A 20,905-nucleotide genomic window follows, 5' to 3' on the forward strand; every position below is an offset into this window, starting at 1 on the left:
ACTTAAGAGTAAGGGAGTTTGCCCAGAAGATAAGCAGTTTCCAGAAACAGCTAGAGCAAAGATCCTAGGATGACCCTAAGAAGATGCTTGGTGTGGTCAAGGAACCACAAGAAGCCACTCTGTGGGGTAGAGTGTTAAGAAAGGAGGCCAGATGGTTGTCAGTTCATATAAAGCTGCGTTAACCATCATAAGAATACTGGCTTTCACTCTTAGTGAAAGATTTTGACCAAAAGAGAGACATCTATATTCATATAAAGTTATTTACATTTTTAGTGGATTACCCTGGCTGCTGTGCTCAATATAGTGCAGGAGAACAAGGGCAGGAATAAGAAGTCCAGCTAAGGAGCTCATATGGGACTTCAGGTCAGAGCCGAGGATACCTCGAACATAAGTGGTCCTGGTGGGGACAGCAGCAGTGTGGAGAAGAGTCCTCTTTGGGATATATTTTTGCGTATTTAATCAGCATATTTCCCTGAAATATTGGATGAAAGGTCTGAGAGGAAGACAGACTTAAAAAAATAAATCCTGGTCCAAAGTAACATTATCCAAGAGGTCAGTCATCGAAAATGGAAAAGGAAGGAATAACTCTCAAGATTCCTAGGTTTAACATGATCGTTTTAAATATTTAAAAGACCATTACAAATTATCATTTTGTTGTGACACAATATGATTACAGATTCTGCAAGGCTAGTAAATAGAGGCCAAAAAAAAAAAAAAAAAACATTGGCTATTGAGTGAGGTTAATCAAATAGCCATCATCTGAATCATAATTTGGCTTTGTTATTTTTTTTGTAATGAAATTCCAGAATATGGTCATTATCAAGGTCTCAGAGATATCCCTAGAAAGTATCAAGTTTTAACATTAATTCACTTAAAATGTGTTTTTAACAACAGGAGATGAAACAGAGTTTTCAGTTAATCAAGGGTTTCAGTACCCTGATTGTTCGGGTTAATTTTCCTAGTGGTTAAATCTTTTCACTCTTTTGAGATGCTTATTTCCTATTTAATACAAAAAGATCTTGGAGGCTGCTGAGAAAGTTAAGTGTCATGCAGTACAATAAAAAATAAAGAAAGAAACCAGGACAAAAACAATAATGGTGATTAAAAAAATAATAATATTGGTCAATTAAGCTATGGCAGTGCAACCTAGTGGTTACAAATCCAGCCACATGAACACAAGTCCTTCTCTTGTTATCTGTGTGCTGCTGGTCAAATGACTTATGCTTGCTAAGCCACAAAAAGGAATAATTGTCAGTAAAAAGAAAAAGAAGGAGTGGTATGAATTCTTGTGCTGTGCTGTGCTTAGTCACTCAGTGCTGTCTGACTCTTTGAGACCCAATGAACTGTAGCCTGCCAGGCTCCTCTGTCCATGGGGATTCTCCAGGCAAGAGTACTGGAGTGGGTTGCCATGCCCTCCTCCAGAGGATCTTCCCAACACAGGGATTGAACCCAGGTCTCCGACATTGCAGGTGGATTCTTTACCACCTGAGCCACCAGGGAAGCCAAATAATACTGGAGTGGGTAGTCTATCCTTCTCCAGGGAAAATTCCTGACCCAGGAATCGAACCAGGGTCTCAAGCACTGCAGGTGGATTCTTTTCCACCTAAGCTACCTAGGAAGCCAGTGTTAATACCTACCACATAACAATTGCAGTGGGAATTATAGAGAAAATATACAGACAGCCCTGTCACAATGCCTGACTCAGAAAGAGCAGAATAAATTTTAGCTAGCTATCATTTTCATAATCCAATCTATTTACTGGTGATAGATTTTAATTTCAGCTCTGAGTTTCTAATGACCAAAGCAAGACAGGATCATAATGAATTTGCAAGATGCTCTTAAGATATAAAATTTTCTTGCATAAAATGTGATGTGGTAGGCAAGACCATAGTATCTCTCTCAATGAGAAATAATATTTTAACTAATGAAGAGAATCTACAGCATCACACTTGAATTATAGGAGATGATTCCCCAGTCTTCACTGGGCTCTTTTATGGACATCACTGATAAGGTTTTACATTTGCTAGTTTGCACTCAAGATGTTGCTGATTTATGTTTAAATGCTTGTCCTGCATGCATAGCTAGTATTTAGATGGTTATTCCCCATCTTTGGGGTTTTCACCCTTTCTTAGCATATAAAAAGATGTCCTCTTCATTAAAGGGGACTGGAATGCAAAAGTAGAAAGTCAAGAGCTACCTGAACTAACAGGCAAATTTGGCCTTGGAGTACAAACGAAGTAGGTCAAAGGCTAACAGAGTTTTGCCAAGAGAATGCACTAGTCATAGCAAACACCTTCTTCCAACAATACAAGAGAAGACTCTACACATGGACATCACCAGATGGTCAATACCAAAATCAGATTGATTATATTCTTTTAAAGATGGAGAAGCTCTATAGAGTCAGCAAAAACAAGACCGGGAGCTGACTGTGGCTCAGATCATGAACTCCTTATTGTTAAATTCACACTTAAACTGAAGAAAGTAGGGAAAACCACTAGACCATTCAGGTATGACCTAAATCAAATCCCTTATGATTATACAGTGGAAGTGACAAATAGATTCAAGGGATTAGATCTGATAGACAGAGTGCCTGAAGAACTATGGAATGGATGGAGATTCGAGACATTGTAAAGGGGGCAAGGATCAAGACGATTCCCAAGAAAAAGAAATGCAAAAAGGCAAAATAGTTGTCTGAGGAGGCCTTACAAATAGCTGAGATAAGAGAAGCTAAAGGCAAAGGAGAAAAGGAAAGATATACCCATTTGAATGCAGAGTTCCAAAGAATAGCAAGGAGAGATAAGAAAGCCTTCCTCAGTGATCAATGCAAAGAAATAGAGGAAAACAATAGAATGGGAAAGACTAGAGATCTCTTCAAGAAAATTAGAGATACCAAGGGAACATTTCATACAAAGAAGGGCACAACAAAGGGCAGAAATGGTATGGACCTAACAGAAGCAGAAGATATTAAGAAGAGGTGGCAAGAATACACTACTAAGTCACTTCAGTCGTGTCAGACTCTGTGTGACCCCATGGGCTACAGCCTACCAGGCTCCTCCGTCCCTGGGATTCTTCAAGCAAGAACACTGGAGTGGGTTGCCATTTCCTTCTCCAGTGCGTGAGGGTGAAAAGTGAAAGGGAAGTCATGTCCTACTCTTAGCGACCCCATGGACCACAGCCTACCAGGCTCCTCCATTCATGGGAGTTTCCAGGGAAGAGTACTGGAGTGGGGTGCCATTGCCTTCTCCTCAAGAATACAGAGAACTATACAAAAAAGATCTTCATCATCCAGATAATCACAAAGGTGTGATCATTCACCTAGAGCCAGACATCCTGGAACAAAATGCAAGTGGGCCTTAGGAAGCATCACTATGAACAAAGCTAGTGGAGATGATGGAATTTCAGCTATATCAAATCCTAAAAGATGATGCTGTGAAAGTGCTGCACTCAATATGCCAGCAAATTTGGAAAACTCAGCAGTGGCCACAGGAATGGAAAAGGTCAGTTTTCATCCCAGTCCCAAAGAAAGGTAATGCCAAAGAATGTTCAAACTACCACACAATTGCACTCATCTCACACACTTGCAAAGTAATGCTCAAAATTCTCCAAGCCAGGCTTCAACAGTATGTCAACCGTAAACTTCCAGATGTTCAAGCTGGATTTAGAAAAGGCAGAAGAACCAAAGATCAAATTGCCAACATCCACTGGACCATCAAAAAAGCAAGAGTTCCAGAAACACATCTACTTTTGCTTTATTGACTATGCCAAAGCCTTTGACTGTGTGGATCACAATAAACCGTGGAAAATTCTGAAAGAGATGGGAATACCAGACCACCTGACCTGCCTCTTGAGAAACCTGTATGCAGGTCAGGAAGCAACAGTTAGAACTGGACATGGAACAGCAGACTGGTTCCAATCAAGAAAGGAGTATGTCAAGGCTATATATTGTCACCCTGCTTATTTAACTTATATGCAGAGTACATCATGAGAAATGCTGGGCTGAAGGAAGCACAAACTGGAATCAAGATTGCCAGGAGAAATATCAATAACCTCAGATACGCAGATGTCAACACCCTTATGGCAAAAAACAAAGAAGAACTAAAGGGCCTCTTGATGAAAGTGAAAAAGGAGAGTGAAAATATTGGCTTAAAACCCAACATTCAGAAAATGAAGATCATGGCATCCAGTCTTATCACTTCATGGCAAATAGGTGGGGAAACAATGGAAACAGTGAGAGACTATTTTGGGGGCTCCAAAATCACTGTAGATGGTGACTGCAACCATGAAATTAAAAGACTCTTGCTCCTTGGAAGAAAAGCTATGACCAACCTAGACAGCATGTTAAAAAGCAGAGACATTACTTTACCAGCAAGGTCCATCTAGTCAAAGCTCTGGTTTTTCCAGTAGTCATGTATGGATGTGAGAATTGGACTATAAAGAAAGCTGAGCACCAAAGAATCAATGCTTTTGAACTGTGGTGTTGCAGAAGGCTCTTGAGATTCCCTTGGACTGCAAGCAGATCCAACCAGTCCTTCCTAAAGGAAATCAATCCTGAATATTCATTGGAAGGACTGATGCTGAAGCTGAAACTCCAATATTTTGCCACTTGATGCAAAGAACCAACTCATTAGAAAAGCCCTGATGCTGGGAAAGATTGAAGGCGGGAGGATAAGGGGAAGACAGAGGATGAGATGGTTGGACGGCATCACCGATGCAATGGCCATGAGTTGGGTAGGCTCTGAGAGTTGGTGATGGACAGGGAAGCCTGGTGTGCTGCAGTCCACGGGGTAACAAAGAATTGGACATGAATGAGTGACTGAAGTGAACTGAACAGCATATAATCCTGCATCAAGACTTTCTTTTCATCCTCTTTTTACTTACAGCATATCCTGCTTACTAAGGTCCAATTTTGCATTTTAAGTTGATCCTCATGAAGCCAAGCACACATCTCCTCTAACATTCTTCCATCCTCAGAATAACATCTTCTCTGCATCTCACAACTAAATTTACTTTCTATTTCTCCTCAGGTCATTTCTTAGAATGTAAAGAACAAATTTGTGACTTATTTTCTCATATAGAAAGTAAACACCAGGTTAAAAGAAACAGAGACTGTACTACACAGAGAGAGAGAGAGGAATTGATTATTTTCACCCACATGTATGAACTCTTAGGGGCTTACTCAGGTGGCACTACTAGTAAAGAATCCACCTGCCAATGCAGGCAACACAGGAGATGTGAGTTCGATCCCTGTGTTGCCAAGATCCCCTGAAGGAGGACATGGTGACCCACTCCAGTACTTTTGGTGGAAGAATCCCAAGGACAGAGGAGCCTGGCAGGCTATAATCCATGGGGTCGCAAAGAGTCGGACACAACTGAGCATGTGAGCAAAAGATGAACTCAGAAATGAAAGCTTAATACAATGTACCATGAAATACACAATTCTGATTTCATTGAGTATCCCATGGTACACTGTGTTAGCAGAAAAAGAAACAAATCAGCAGAGTGGCTGTGATGGAAGAGTCCCAAGGGAAGTTTCAAAGATGTAACATCCTTGTCAGTGACACGAAGGATGACGCAAAGGCTGTCATTGTTACGTGTGCTTAGTTTCTCAGTCATGTCCGATTCTTTGTGACCTCAGGGACTGTAGCCTGCCAGGCTCCTCTGTCCATGGGGATTCTCCAGGCAAGGATACTGGAGTGGGTTGCCATGCCCTCTTCCAGGGGATCTTCCCAACCCAGGGATCGAACCCAGGTCTCCTGTATTGCAGGCAGATTCTTTGCCATCTGAGCCACCAGGGAAGTCCGTTATTGTTATATGCACAGAAAATAATGCAAGGTGAGAGGAAGGGATGTGTGTCAGGAGGAGTTAGGCTAGAATTTTAAAGATAAAGTGAAAAGGCAAAACGTCCTCAGAAACTGTGAAAGGAGTCTGAAACCAGCAATATGAATACATCAATCAAAAGGTCTCAAGCTCTATGGTTTGTATCACTCAAACCTGAAGATCCACAGTCTCTTCTGCTGACTGACCCCTTTCTTCATTCTTTGTTCATGAAACTACAAACTGCAGGCTATAGCGCATCCTTTATCTATGTGGAAAAGATGGGGCAGCAGGGGCGAGCACTTCACTGCCTATTCAGTCATATTTGTATTTTTATCAATATATATAAATTCAAGTTCTAAGAGCCTTTTTTGAACACCTGTTTCTTTCTTACACTTTCTTTCCTTATATGAGTTCAACAGGTAGTTTTCAGTCACTACTCAAATAGCAAAGAGTTGCTGTTAATGACTATTTCTAAGAGTTTATCATTCAGTTCAGTTCAGTTGCTCAGTCGTGTCCAATTCTTTGCAACCCGATGGACTGCAGCACACCAGGCTTCCCTGTTCATCACCAACTCCTGCAGCTTGCTCAGACTCGTGTCCATTGAGTCAGTGGTACCATCGAACCATCTCATCCTCTGTCGTCCCCTTCTCCTCCTGCCTTCAATCTTTCCCAGCATCAGAGTCTTTTCAAATGAGACAGTTCTTCGCATCAGGTGACCAAAGTACTGGAGCTTCAGCTTCAACATCAGTCCTCCCAATGAATATTCAGGACTGACTTCCTTTAGGGTTGACTGGTTTGATCTCCTTGCTGTCCAAGGGACTCTCAAGAGTCTTCTCCAACACCACAGTTCAAAAGCATCAATTCTTTGGCACTCAGCTTTCTTTATGGTCCAACTCTCACATCCATACATGACTACTGGAAAAAGACTACATAGCTTTGACTAGACAGAGCTTTTATCATTATACTTGCCATTGGCTCACAGGATTGACTGTTAATCTGAAATACAAAGTGTGGAGACCAGGTACCCATACTTTGTATACCACTGGTTCTCTCTGTGTGAGGAACCAGCCAAGTTTAATCTAGACCCCAAATCAGTGTCACCAAGCCCTGGAACATGTACCAGAGTCTGTTCCATTTGACCCATCAGTCAGCTATTGGCTCACATTACCACCTCCTAAGCTGACCCAGGAGTAATTCTTGGCACTTCATCACTATCCTTGCCCACCTTAAGTTTTTCTCTATCTGTCCTCTTTCTACCTAAAGAAAAGATAAAGTTGGTTGCTATTTTAGAACTGGCTAAAAGTCCATCTTCCTAATAAGCTAAAAAAGTTTTTTCTTCCTCTGTCTCTGTGTCTAAACAATGCTCATACCTTGCTAATTATAACCAACAAACTTAAATTCAGAACTGTTATTTCTTACATTAAAAACAGTATTATGTTATATTGTCATGATCCTGATTTACATTCTAAAAAATACTATAGAGATCACAATATTAGAATCTCTCAAGGTACTCAAAAGACCTTGGTACTGTCCAAAGGTACTAAAAAATATACAAAGTTATATATGCAACAAATATTTATTAACTGCCTATTATGCCCAGGCTCTATGTAAGTGCTGGGAATGCAACATTAAGTGAAATACAGTATCAGTCTTCTCGAAGCCTGTACACTAAGATAGCTAATATAAATGGAAAGATCCAAAGAATGTACTTCCAGCTAGACTCTACTTTCTCTGTGCCTTGGTTTCCCCATCTATAAATTAGGGATTGAATTAAAACAGATTATTTCAAGCTTTTAAAAAAACAAGTCTTTCTTCCCAATAATGCTCCAATAAAATCATACTTAAAACCCCAATAGATAAAACATGTAAGTTGATTGATCTATGAATTATAACATAGGCATATTTTAATATGTAAAAGCAACTCTTTTTCAAAGAATGAAGAATGAATTAATTTTCCTAACAAATAAACATTTTAACTTAAATTTCTCAGAAACATTTATTTTGAAGTAATGTGAATCATTCTGGCACTTTGGTGGTAAGATTTCCAAAAACGCTTGCCAAATGAATAAATGAAAAACCAATAAATACTTTGTATCACAGATAACCTTAATATTTTCTGTACATGTGTTTGGATTCTTTAATACTGTATTTCAGAAACATCATCCAAGATGAAATGACCCTTACAAATGTAAATAGATACTTCATGACTTCTATATTTTAACTTCTTCTCTTTGAAAAACAGATTAGACGATAAAGATCAAGTGGTTCGTATCAACTTCAATAATGCAACTAGAGACACGATATTTGATGTACCTGTCGAGAGAGTTCAGCCTTTCTATGCTGCTCTGAAGGAGTTTGTTGACCTCATGAACTGTAAAGATTTCAAGTTTACTTTCAAGATGAATCCAGGTCAGTGAACACGCCTCCTCAAACAACTGAAAGAATGGGTTTTCTTCAATCTTAAGCACTGAGCACAATATCTAGAGCAGTTTTTCTCAGACGAGGCACGTGGAACAATTTACAACAGAGTCTTGGTGTATAGCCAGCTTGCTTAAATAGCAGACTTCTGGCTCCTACCCTGGCTCTAAATTGACTTTAAAATACTTATTCTTAAATAAGCTCCTAGGTAATCCTTAAACACATCAAAATTTAATAACCTCTAACCTAAAGAATAAATATTGAAAGACAAGCTACAGGCCAAATAAAATCTCATATCTGATATGAAGACTGACAACACATTTTCTATTCTGATAGCCAATCAATACAAACTGAAGCTTATACTTAGTTGTTCTAACTTGGTAAACAGATAAAATCATCCCCATGACTCTCACTCTAAAGTTCATGAGTCATATTTACTCACTGCACTTATCTGATCTGGCAGGCATATTGCTACCTGAAACAAAGTCGTACTGAAATATTCCAGCCACTTGGATAAAGAAGCAGAAAGCATTGTGGGTTCTGTGGACCATCTCTACTTAATAAAGTGACATGAAATTCAAGGCTTTTGATATCTAAAATAAAAGGCCTAATTTCTCCCTCCTGTTGACTGGGCCAAGTAGAAGATACTTTTCTCTTGTGCCTTTTTTTTTTTAATTGATCTTTGGATCTTTGGATCTACTAGAATCTTCATAAATTCACTGCTATGCAGTCAACACCACATTGATTTTTAAGAACAGTAACATGTAAAATGGAAATGAAATGGGAAAAAAATACCCAAAAAACAGGAGTTCGAATTCAAGCTTCCCCATTTAATGGCAGAAACCTTCTGACAAATACTTCAACTTCTCAGAGCTTCAGTTTTCTATGTATGAAAAGATGAGATAATACTCTTCCTTCAAGATTTTAATGAGGCTTAGAAATAACATACATAAATACTAAGAACATAAAAGACAAACCAAGAATGTCACTATCTATAATTATCTGAGGCTGTTAAACTAGAAATAAGCATTTCTTAAGTCAGAAGGAGAAAGACAAAGGTCATATGATATCACTTGTATGCAGAATCCAAAATATGGCGCAAATGAACCTGTGTATGAAACAGAGAGAGACTCTTAGACACAGAAAACAACTGTGGTTGCCAAGGTCGGGGGGAGATGGGGTGGGATCTGGGGGTTAGCAGATGCAAACTGTTATATATAGAATATATAAACAAAAAGGTCCTACCCTATAGCACAGGGAATTTTTCTATATCCTGTGATAAACCATAATGGAAAAAAATATAAAAACAGATGTATGTATATGTGTAACTGAATCACTTTGCTGTATAGCAGAAATTAACATAACATTGTAAATCAACTATATTTCAATTTAAAGAAAATACTTCTGAGCAGGAGGTAAGTAACAATCAGGAAGAACAATTCAGAAGTTTTAGTTTATGGAGATAATAGTTTAAGAATTAGAAAAGTGTCTACAGGGGCCTGACAGCCTATGTAATTCAGATGTCAAAAGGCTTAAAGCAATCAGCATCTAGTGGTCTGATTTGCATGAAAAAGCGAATATGTAATTTTATGTAAAGAAGTAAACATTGTTTCTTGATGTGAACCACATGGCAGTGCTATTTTTGCATTTCACATTTTCTAGTTCAGCAAATCATTTACACGTAAGATTATATTCATACTGTAAAAAATCCTTTGTCTAGGTGATGTGATTACCTTTGATAACTGGCGCTTACTTCATGGCCGACGAAGCTACGAAGCCGGAACTGAGATAACCCGCCATCTAGAAGGGGCTTATGCTGACTGGGATGTGGTCATGTCAAGGCTACGTATCTTAAGGCAGAGTCTCCAGAATAGAAACTGACTCTCCTGTTGCTAACCTCAGTAAGAGTCCAATGAGTGTATTTTATAAGATATGACAAGGTTATTTGTCTTCACAGACCATGAGCCATATCAGTTATATATTAATCTCTTTAACACTGAACATGTCATCTTTCTCACAAGAGTTCTCTTTTCTTTCTAATCATATACAATGCCAACTTTTTAGATGTAGCCATGTTCCCTCTTTTTCAAATAAAGCGTCTCTTCTGTTCAGATGCATGTATGATCTAATTTCTTTTTTTTTTTAGAAAAGAGGGAAACAGTTTTATTATTGAATAAGCACAAGGCCATATTACAGTATGCATTGTAAGCAATCCACCAAGTTAAGAGAAAGAAAGAAATTCTAGAAATTCAGGCTAGAATTAAACAGTAGTAATCCTTTACATCATGTTCTTAAGATTTTAACAGTAACTTGTCTTTTTTTTTAAATTTTATTTTATTTTTAAACTTTACAATATTGTATTAGTTTTGCCAAATATCGAAATGAATCCGCCGCAGGTATACCTGTGTTCCCCATCCTGAACTCTCTTTTGCCCATCTGTGAAGTCTCCAGAATGCCTTCAAATCACCTTGCACTAAACCAAATTCTCTCTTCAAATAAGGCTTCTTTTGAATAAAGCTTTGTTTCAATAAAGTTTGCATTTCAAATAAAACTTGTCTCAAATGAAACATGTTTCTGCTCTGTTGCCTATAGGGTCTTGTTTTTCATGACTGCATATAACTGTCTTTAGCATGCTTGGGAATGCTATTTTCCCAAGCATAGCATATTGGGATCATATTTTTAAAGATCTCTTTGTTTACTTTTATTACTGAATTCTGTGACCCAAATTTCCAGCCCTCACCAACCTGGTGAGCTAAGCTTTTCTTGTAATACCTAAATTATGACATCAAACCCAAGAATATGTCAAATTAAAAGAAAATATAGTCGCCTGCCCTTACAAAGCTGCTCTTGCCCCAAAATACTCCTAAGGACTGCCAGGATAGCATACCCCTGTCTGTTGATCTGTTCCCTTCACTTCTTGCCTTCAACTAAGAACTAGTAAAAGTAGAACCAAGATGCATGCAACACTCACAAATGAACATGATGTCTGCTCACCTGTGGACAGCTTTACCTGCTGGTCTTGGCTTCCTCTATGGCCACTGCCTTGCCCCAGTGGTGGAACACAGGTGTCACCACCAGCCGTGAAAGCTGTTGTGCCCATTGAGTACGCCTACTGTGCCCAGTCCTTATCCATGTCTCCTGAAAAAAGGAGTCTTGGCATTTCCATTTGCTGAAATCCTGGCAGTATATAGATTTTTAGTCTATACGCTTGGGGCCCTAATCAAGCCTCTTACTCTGAAAGTCTTAATCATTGCCACTGCTGTAGAGCCCTACCTGTTGGTTTATAACTGAATGAAAATATTACTTCCATCCATGAGTTTCACACTCACACTGTGCTGAGGGCACTGAGAATCTGGATGAAAAGTGCCTGAGGCCCATGTCAGCACACCCCTCTGTTTTCTGAACTCTGGTATTAAGTCCACATCACCAGCCCAGTCTCCTCTTTCCCTTGTAATGCTGGCCCTTTCTGGGGTGTTCATTGCCCTTTCCCAATCATCTGTTCTTGATGGAGCTACTATGGTACACCACGTATGTTTGGTTTTTCCAAACTCCAAATGGAGTGGGCTGGGTTCTCAATGCCATCTCTTCTAAGGAGCTCCTAGAATGAAAATAGGTACGTTCAATAGGGGCACAGCTTGAATCGAAGGGGCAGCTAATACCTAAAAAAAGTACTTAATCAATACCTAAAAACAAATACATTTCTTGAGTAACCCTAGGTCCATCCACTTACAAAACCTAAACTCCAGGCACATGCAACACTAATGTGACTTGTCATGCTTTTATTCATTTGACAGATATTTAATCACATATCAGGTATATGTCAGGCACAGTGCTAGACTAAAGACATAGAAGGACTTGCGATGAACCTACTTATGGTCTGGTAGGGGAATAGATAAGGATGTAGATGATGATGTGTTTTATTAACAGAATGGTTCATAGGAAGGCATCCAAGATTGGAGAGGTTAATGAAAGCTTCAGTCTGAGTTTAATAAGGGTTAGCAGTAGTTTTCCTGGCAAAGATAGGAAAATTACTTTCAAGCTCAAAAGGTAGAAGAGGCACAGAGAATTGTGAGTGATCACAGTGGATGTGCTGATTTACAAGTAAAAACGAGCAGAGCACAGGAATGGTGTAAAGCCTGGGTTTGGATGCCTAGATTCAAAGAGTAATAATAATAATCAGTTAACTAGGTGTCTTTGAACAAACAACTTCTTCCCTTAAGCCTCAGATTTCTATATATAAATGAGACTAAGAATAGTTATCTCATTAAATTTATTTGTGGATTAAGTAAAAGTTCACAGACAGCAGAATTTTCTCAAAATTCTCAGACGATTAGAGTCATGTTTGTGTGTGTGCCTGTAATACTACTTCCCAGTCTCATCCTGTGAAGGCTACGATTCGATGGATCTGGGCTAAGAACCAAGAACTGTATCTTTAGCAAACATCCCAGGTGATAGACATCATCAGAGAAGTTTAGAAAATATAAATGTAAAGCATTTAGCATGGTTCCTAAGTGAGGGTAAGTACTCAATAAATGGTAACTATTGTTAGTTATAATAACAGAGGTTGTAGAGGGAGAGAATAGACAAGGATGAGACAAGATATATGATGCCAGAGACAGAGATAAGGACCAGGTCATGAAACATCAAAATGAATGTTGCACTAAAAAGTTGACATTTTATCTTGAAAGCAATGAGGAGCCACTTAAAGGTTTTTTTTTTTTTTTTTTAACAATAGAGTGCCTTAGTCAGATATTCATTTTTAAAGATCCATCTGGCTACACTGTAGAGGAAATTGTAAATGAGCAAGGCTAGAAGCTATAAATCTACTTATGAGGTTATAAATCTGCTTACTGTAGGAAGCTGGATGAGAGATTAAGAAGGACTGAATTAGAATGCTGGGAGAAGAAATGGAGAGATACTTAGGAGGCTAAATCTAGAGAACTTGATGCTTCTCTGCATGTAAAGAATGAAGAAGATGTTCAAAATGCCTGCCGAGTTTCTAGTTAAGAAAAATGAGTTAACTGTGATTCCGTGCTTAAGGAGAGAAGCCACAAAAGCAGAAGCAAGTTTGTGAGCAAGAGAATGAATACAGTTTTGAACAGACTGGACTTGGATTGCCCTTGAGCTGATCTATTTGGCCATTGGCTCTACATATACATACAGCTCAGGACAGAGACCTGGATTGGAGATCTGCATTTGGAAAGTATCTGAAAGTGGATGAAATCATTACTTGCTTTCCTGGAGACCTTTAGTGATTGTGACCAAAATTACAAGCCTCATGGTATGATGATAAACAAATGATATTGGCCTAGTTTGTGGAATTAGTTACACCCTGAACATAAAGAATCAATACTGGCTTATATTCAAAATCAGCTAGACCACTTACATGCTGTATTTTGTCCCTAGAAGATGGCATTCCAAACCAGCATCCTACAGACTGGCTGTTTCCTTCTCTGTTGAAAAATTATTTCTGCCCTGGAAAGAAGGAACAGAGGATTGGATGCTGTTGCAACAATTTCTGAAGTGTTATATAGGACATGACATATTATGGGCTACAGCAGCTGGTGCCGACGGAAGATGACTAGGTTTCCTGGATATAATGGTCTAAAGATTTGACTTTCCTCCAAACTCATAATAGATCTGATGTAACTTGGATTAGAATTTACCCCCTTCTGGCAGTGTGGACTCTTACGGTCTGTTCTATTTCTCTGATTTGACTTGTAGAATATTAGCGTCTTGGCTGGTTAATCGGAATAACTCCACAGGTCACCAGAATGACATGTCACAAGATATCTATGTTGGTCTTTATTTCTCCCCCTAACGGACCATTAAAAGGTGAATAAATGAGTTTCGTTTGCGGGGATTTATGCAAAAAGAGGAAATCCATGGCAAAGCTAATGGACACAGAGGGTAATTTCTCTGTCCAGGAATTTAAATTAAGAAAGAGGAGAGACTTAATGAATAAAAATACCCTTTTGTGTTGTTAAATATCATTTTGAGAATAGATTTGAACCAAAAGTTCTTGCAACGAAAGTTTGATTCGTTTGGATGTAATGGCTTATAATACCTCTGTGTCTCTGCACATACTTCCCCACTGTCTGGACCACTCTTCCCTACCAACTTATATGCTTGCAAAATTTATGTTCCTCCTTCAAAATTTAGTATAAGTTTTACCTCTCTTGTGACTCCTTCCCTGATTCTCCCAGTCAGGCTTAAAAAATCTTTCCCCTTGCTCCCATTGAGCTTTACATAAATGTTTGTTTTGTTGTTCCTCAGTCACTAAGTTGTGTCCAACTCTTTGCAACTCCAAGAACTGCAGCATGCCAGGCTTCCCTGCCCTTCACTGTCTCCCACAGTTTGCTCAAACTCATGTCCATTGAGTTGGTCTTGCCATCCAACCATCTCATCTTCTGTCATCCCCTTTTCCTCCTGCCCTCAATCTTTCCAATGAGTCGGCTCTTCCCATCAGATGGCCAAAGTATTGGAGCTTCAGCATCAGTCCTTACAATGAATACTCAGGGTTTATTTCCTTTAGAATGGACTGGTTTGATCTCCTTGCAGTCCAAGAGATTCTCAAGAGTCTTCTTCAACACCACAGTTCAAAAGCATCAATTCTTTGGCACTCAGCCCTCTTTATGGTTCAACTCTCACATCCATACATGACTACTGAAAAAACCACAGCTCTGACTATACAGACCTTGTCAGCAAAGTGAGATGAAAACTGACCTTTTCCAGTCCTGTGGCCACTGCTGAGTTTTCCAGATTTGCTGGCATATTGAGTGCAGCACTTTCACAGCATCATCTTTCAGGATTTGAAATAGCTCAACTGGAATTCCATCACCTCCACTAGCTTTGTTCATAGTGATGCTTTCTAAGGCCCACTTGACTTCACATTCCAGGATGTCTGGCTCTAAGTGAGTGATCACACCATTGTGATTATCTGGGTTGCGAGGATCTTTTTTGTATAGTTCTTCTCTGTATTCTTGCCACCTCTTCTTAATATCTCCTGCTTCTGTTAGGTCCACACAATTTCTGTCCTTTATCAAGCCCATCTTTACATGAAATGTTCCCTTGTTATCTCTAATTTTCTTGAAGAGATCTCTAGTCTTTCCCATTCTGTTGTTTTCCTCTATTTCTTTGCGTTGATCACTGAGGAAAGCTTTCTTATCTCTCCTTGCTATTCTTTGGAACTCTGCATTCAGATGCTTATATTTTTCCTTTTCTCCTTGCTTTTCACTTCTCTTCTTTTCCCAGCTATTTGTAAGGCCTCCTCAGACAGCCATTTTGCATTTTTTGCATTTCTTTTCCATGGGGATGGTCTTGATCCCTGTCTCCTGTACAATGTCACAAACCTCCGTTCATAGTTCATTAGGCATTCTGTCTATCAGATCTAGTCCCTTGAATCTATTTCTCTCTTCCACTGTATAATCATAAGGGATTTGATTTAGGTCATACCTGAATGCTCTAGTGGTTTTCCCTACTTTCTTCAATTTAAATCTGAATTTGGCAATAAGGAGTTCATGATCTGAGCCACAGTCAGCTCCCGGTCTTGCTTTTGCCCACTGTATAGAGCTTCTCCCTCTTTGACTGCAAAGAATATAGTCAGTCTGATTTTGGTGTTGACCATCTGGTGATGTCCATGTGTAGAGTCTTCTCTTGTTTTGTTGGAAGAGGGTGTTTGCTATGACCAGTGTGTTCTCTTGGCAAAACTCTATTAGCCTTTGCCCTGCTCCATTCCATACTCCAAGGCCAAATTTGCCTGTTACTCCATGTAACCCCTTGATGAAAGTGAAAGAGGAGAGTGAAAAAGTTGGCTTAAAGCTCAACATTCAGAAAACGAAGATCATGGCATCTGGTCCCATCACTTCATGGGAAATAGATAGGGAAACAGTGGAAACAGTGTCAGACTTTATTTTTGGGGGCTCCAAAATCACTGCAGATGGTGACTACAGCCATGAAATTAAAAAATGCTTGCTCCTTGGAAGGAAAGTTATGACCAACCTAGATAGCATATTCAAAAGCAGAGACATTACTTTGCCAACAAAGGTCCATCTAGTAAAGTCTATGGTTCTTCCAGTAGTCATGTATAGATGTGAGACAATAAAGAAAGCTGAGCACTGAAGAATTGATGCTTTTGAACTGTGGTGTTGGAGAAGACTCTTGAGAGTCCCCTGGACTGCAAGGAGATCCAACCAGTCCATTCTAAAGGAGATCAGCCCTGGGTGTCCTTTGGAAGGACTGATGCTGAAGCTGAAACTCCAATATTTTGGCCACCTCATGCGAAGAGTTATCTCACTGGAAAATACCCTGATGCTGGGAAGGATTGGAGGCAGGAGGAGAAGGGGACGACAGAGGATGAGATGGCTGGATGGCATCACCAACTCGATGGACATGAGTTTGGGTGGACTCCGAGTGTTGGTGATGGACAAGGAAGCCTGGCATGCTGCAATTCATGGGGTCGCAAAGAGTCAGACACGACTGAGTGACTGAACTGAACTGTAGTCATTGTCTACAGTGATTTTGGAGCCCAAGAAAATTAAGTTTGTCACTGTTTGTATTGTTTCCCCATCTATTTGCCATGAAATGATGGGATTGGATGCCATGAACTTAGTTTTTTGAATGTTGAGCTATAAGCCAGCCTTTTCACTCTCAAAAAGGCAAAAAGACAAAACATGGCCACTGGAGAAGGGAATGACAAACCACTTCAGTATTCTTGCCTTGAGAACCCCATGAACAGTATAGATGTTTGTATATTCATCTATTTATTCTAGTAATATTCACGAGTACCTACTACATGCCAGACACTATTCAGGGCACTGGTAGTACAGTGGTGAACAAGACAGACACAAGTGTCCTCATAGAGCTAATTGTCTAATGGTAATACCAGGCATTGATCAAGTAATTACAGAAGTAAATGATTAGAAATTGTGATAAATGTTCTATATGAAAAGTCTAAGAAGCTACAAAAGCATGAAGTAAGAGAACAGAACTAATATGAGGGGAGTGGTGTTCAGCCTTTCCTGAGGAATCGACTTTTGAGATGTTTGATGAAGAATGATATACAATAATAATAGTTTTAACCTCAATCAACAGAAACTCCTAACCTATCAATAAAGACATTTTTCATCTCACAAAACTTTAAGTCCCAGAATGAGGCAGGCTCCCCACATCACATTTCCTCAGTCCCACTCCTCTGTAGCTCTCTTGCTTCTGCCTTACTTCATGTGTGTGCGTCAGCCTCAAGCTGCTGAAATGGCTGCAAGAGTTCCAGGCATCATATTCAGACACGACTATGTGGAAGGGAACAAAAATTCTGACATTTCCTGCATCTGTTTCTTGGAAGCAAAGAAACCATTCCTAGAACCCATCCTCCAAGCTTTCTCTCATGTCTTCTCAATCACAACTCTGTCACATAAACTCTCTTAAACTAATTTTTGACAAAAGAAAACAGAACTTCCGTGTTTAACTTCAATGAGTCAGGATCTGCCCTCTGGCTGGGAAGTAGTCTCCATCACTGGTGCACACGTTGTGTGGAGAAGAGCAAATAACTAAAACATCATGATGAAGATGAAGATTAGTTGACATGTTGGCAACCATCAACATCTTCTCTGGTCTCTCTCTAGAGAGAGTTATCTAGGTGAAGGGGAAAAGGAGGCAAGGAGAGCATACCAGGCACAGCAAAAAGAGTAAGGGCTCTGACATGGAAAGTAAGGCGGTACCTTTGAAGAAAGAGATGAAGGCCATGAGTCTAGATGCTGAGTAGCCAACCAACAGTGTCCAATAAATTACAAACTCTATAGACAGAGATATTTTCATCTGTGTATCCCCAGTATATCAGTATCTGTGGAATACATGAGTGAAGCTAGGGCATACGAGTACTTTCCACTTTACAACTTTGATGAAACTACATCACTTCCCCAGAATCTCAGTCATCTAGAAAAACCTCAGTTTTTACACCAGGCAAGAGCTCATGTATTCTCTGTCTTGCACTTGTATAACACATGTTATCTATGCATTTATCCAATTTTAGCTTCAAAAGCTTTTTAATTTCCTTCCAGGATCAGTCCATTCACCAATTTAAAACATACCAGCAGAGAACTTCAAATTTCCAGACCAGCTTGCAAGGAACTTCAAAGTCCTTGCTCCATCCTAACAAAGTAAAAGCTGAACAAACTGAAAAACCAATAACACTCCCTAGATCTGTCAAACAAGTGAGGTCACAGGGCAAACTACTGCCCCAAAACTCTAGAGACAAACAAGCAAATACAGAGAATCACAACTTATCAGAAACTCCCACAGGACCAGTGCCAGGGTAGGAAAACCTAATTTATAATTGACAAGTACATTGGTCTTTATATAGTCAGAAAACTAAGACAATGACATCTGGTTCTACTACTTCATGGGAAATAGATGGGGAAACAATGACTTTATTTGGAGGGGCTCCAAAATCACTGCAGATGGTGACTGCAGCCATGGAATTAAAAGACACTTGCTCCTTGGAAGAAAAGCTATGACCAACCTAGATAGCTTATTAAAAAGCAGAGACATTACTTTGCCAACAAAGGTTCATCTAGTCAAAGCTATGGTTTTTCCAGTAGTCATGTATGGATGTGAGAGTTGGACTATAAAGAAAGCTGAGCACTGAAGAACTGATGCTTTTGAACTATGGTGTTGGAGAAAACTCTTGAGAGTCCCTTGGACTGCAAGGAGATCCAACCAGTCCATTCTAAAGGAAATCAGTCCTGAATATTCATTGGGAGGACTGATGCTGAAGCTGAAACTCCAATACTTTGGCCACCTGATGCGAAGAACTGACTCATTGGAAAAGACCTTGATGCTGGGAAAGATTGAAGGCGGGAGGAGAAAGGGACAACAGAGGATGAGATGGTTTGATGGCATCACCAACTTGATGGGTATGAGTTTGAGCAAGCTTTGGGAGCTGGTGATGGACAGGGAAGCCTGGTGTGCTGTAGTCCACAGGGTTGCAAAGAGTCAGACATGATTGAGGGACTGAACTGAACTGAATTGACAAATTGCTGGAGACTCAATTTGGACACGTCTAAAAGGGCAAAGCTCTAGGGAGCCCTAATCATAGGGGGGCCTTCACATTTTTGCAAGTTTTACCTTCAGGAGCTTTATACGTTCTCATAGTGAGTATCAGAGAAATATCCCCTGCTTTTCCTGCAGTGGGAGGGAAAAGGAACCATTTAAAATATGCCAGAAATTTACGTTTCTCTTAACAGAAATTAAGGGTCTGCCCTTAGGAGAAATTATTTTCTCTATATAAGAATAACATGGTACTCTCATTCTATTCGACATTTCTAAACATTTGGCTATTTTAGATTCTACATATAAATCATATCATATAGTATTTGGCTTTCTCTATCTGACTTATTTCACTTAACATAATGCACTCAAGAGCCATTCACATTGTTGTCAATGGCAGGATTTTCTTCTTTCTCATTACTGAATGGCAGTCCTTTGTGTGTGTGTCTTTATACATTCATCTTTTGACGAACACTCACTATTTCCATATTTTGGCTGTGGTAAATAATGCTGAGAGAGTAGAGCATTACCAAGGACTGGGAGGGTGAAGAAATGAGGAAATGTGAATCAAAGAGTATAAACTTCCAATTAGAAGATGAATAAATTTTGAAGATCTAATGCACAGTGTTGTGAGTATAGATCCAGTTATGCCTGACACTTTGTGACCTCATGAACTGTAGCCCACCAGGCTCCTCTGTCCATGGAGATTCTCCAGGAAAGAATACTGGAGTGGGTTGCCATGCAGTCCTCCAGGGGATCTTCCCAACCCTGGGATTGAACCTAGGTCTTGATCATTGCAAGCAGATTCTTTACAATCTGAACCAGCAGGGAAGCCCAAGAATACTGGAGTGGGTAGCCTATCCCTTATCCAGGGGATCTTCCCAACCCAGGAATCAAATTGGGGTCTCCTGCATTACAGGCAGATTCATTACCCACTGATCTACCAGGGAAGGCTGAGTATAGATAACAGTACTGTATTATTATCATATACTTGAAAGGTGTTAGAAGGTTAGTTCATAAATGTTCTCACTACAAAAATAAATGACAATTATGTGATGTGATGGATGTATTAGGTAACACTATGGTGGTAATCACATTGCAACAGAGAAGCGTATCAAGTCCACATGTTGTACACCTTCAGTTCAGTTCAGTTCAGTTCAGTCACTCAGTCGTGTCCAACTCTTTGCAACCCCATGAATCGCAGCACGCCAGGCCTCCCTGTCCATCACCAACTCCCAGAGTTCACTCAAACTCACCTCCATCGAGCCAGTGATGCCATCCAGCCATCTCATCCTCTGTCGTCCCCTTCTCCTCCTGCCCCCAATCCCTCCCAGCATCAGAGTCTTTTCCAATGAGTCAACTCTTCACATGAGGTGGCCAAAGGATTGGTGTTTCAGCTTTAGCATCAGTCCTTCCAAAGAATACCCAGGACTGATCTCCTTTAGAATGGACTGGTTGGATCTCCTTACAGTCCAAGGGACTCTCAAGAGTCTTATCCAACACCACAGTTCAAACACATCAATTCTTTGGCACTCAGCTTTCTTCACAGTCCAACTCTCACATCCATACATGACCACAGGAAAAACCATAGCCTTGACTAGATGGACCTTTGTTGGCAAAGTAA

The 20,905-nt window shown here is 39.8% G+C and overlaps 1 protein-coding gene across 1 annotated transcript in view; it reads left to right on the forward strand.

Moving 5' to 3' along the window:
• Positions 1-10,802, forward strand: part of BBOX1 (gamma-butyrobetaine hydroxylase 1) — a 66,447-nt gene extending 55,645 nt beyond the window's left edge. Inside the window, exons 6-7 of the mRNA XM_019975726.2 lie at positions 8,060-8,226; positions 9,956-10,802. Of these exons, the coding sequence (XP_019831285.1) occupies positions 8,060-8,226; positions 9,956-10,116 (328 nt within the window). The 3' untranslated portion in view covers positions 10,117-10,802. The remainder of the gene's footprint in view (positions 1-8,059; positions 8,227-9,955) is intronic.
• Positions 10,803-20,905: the final 10,103 nt, after the last annotated feature.

Source organism: Bos indicus, chromosome 15 (genome assembly GCF_029378745.1).
Source record: "Bos indicus isolate NIAB-ARS_2022 breed Sahiwal x Tharparkar chromosome 15, NIAB-ARS_B.indTharparkar_mat_pri_1.0, whole genome shotgun sequence".
Lineage (NCBI taxonomy): Eukaryota > Metazoa > Chordata > Mammalia > Artiodactyla > Bovidae > Bos > Bos indicus.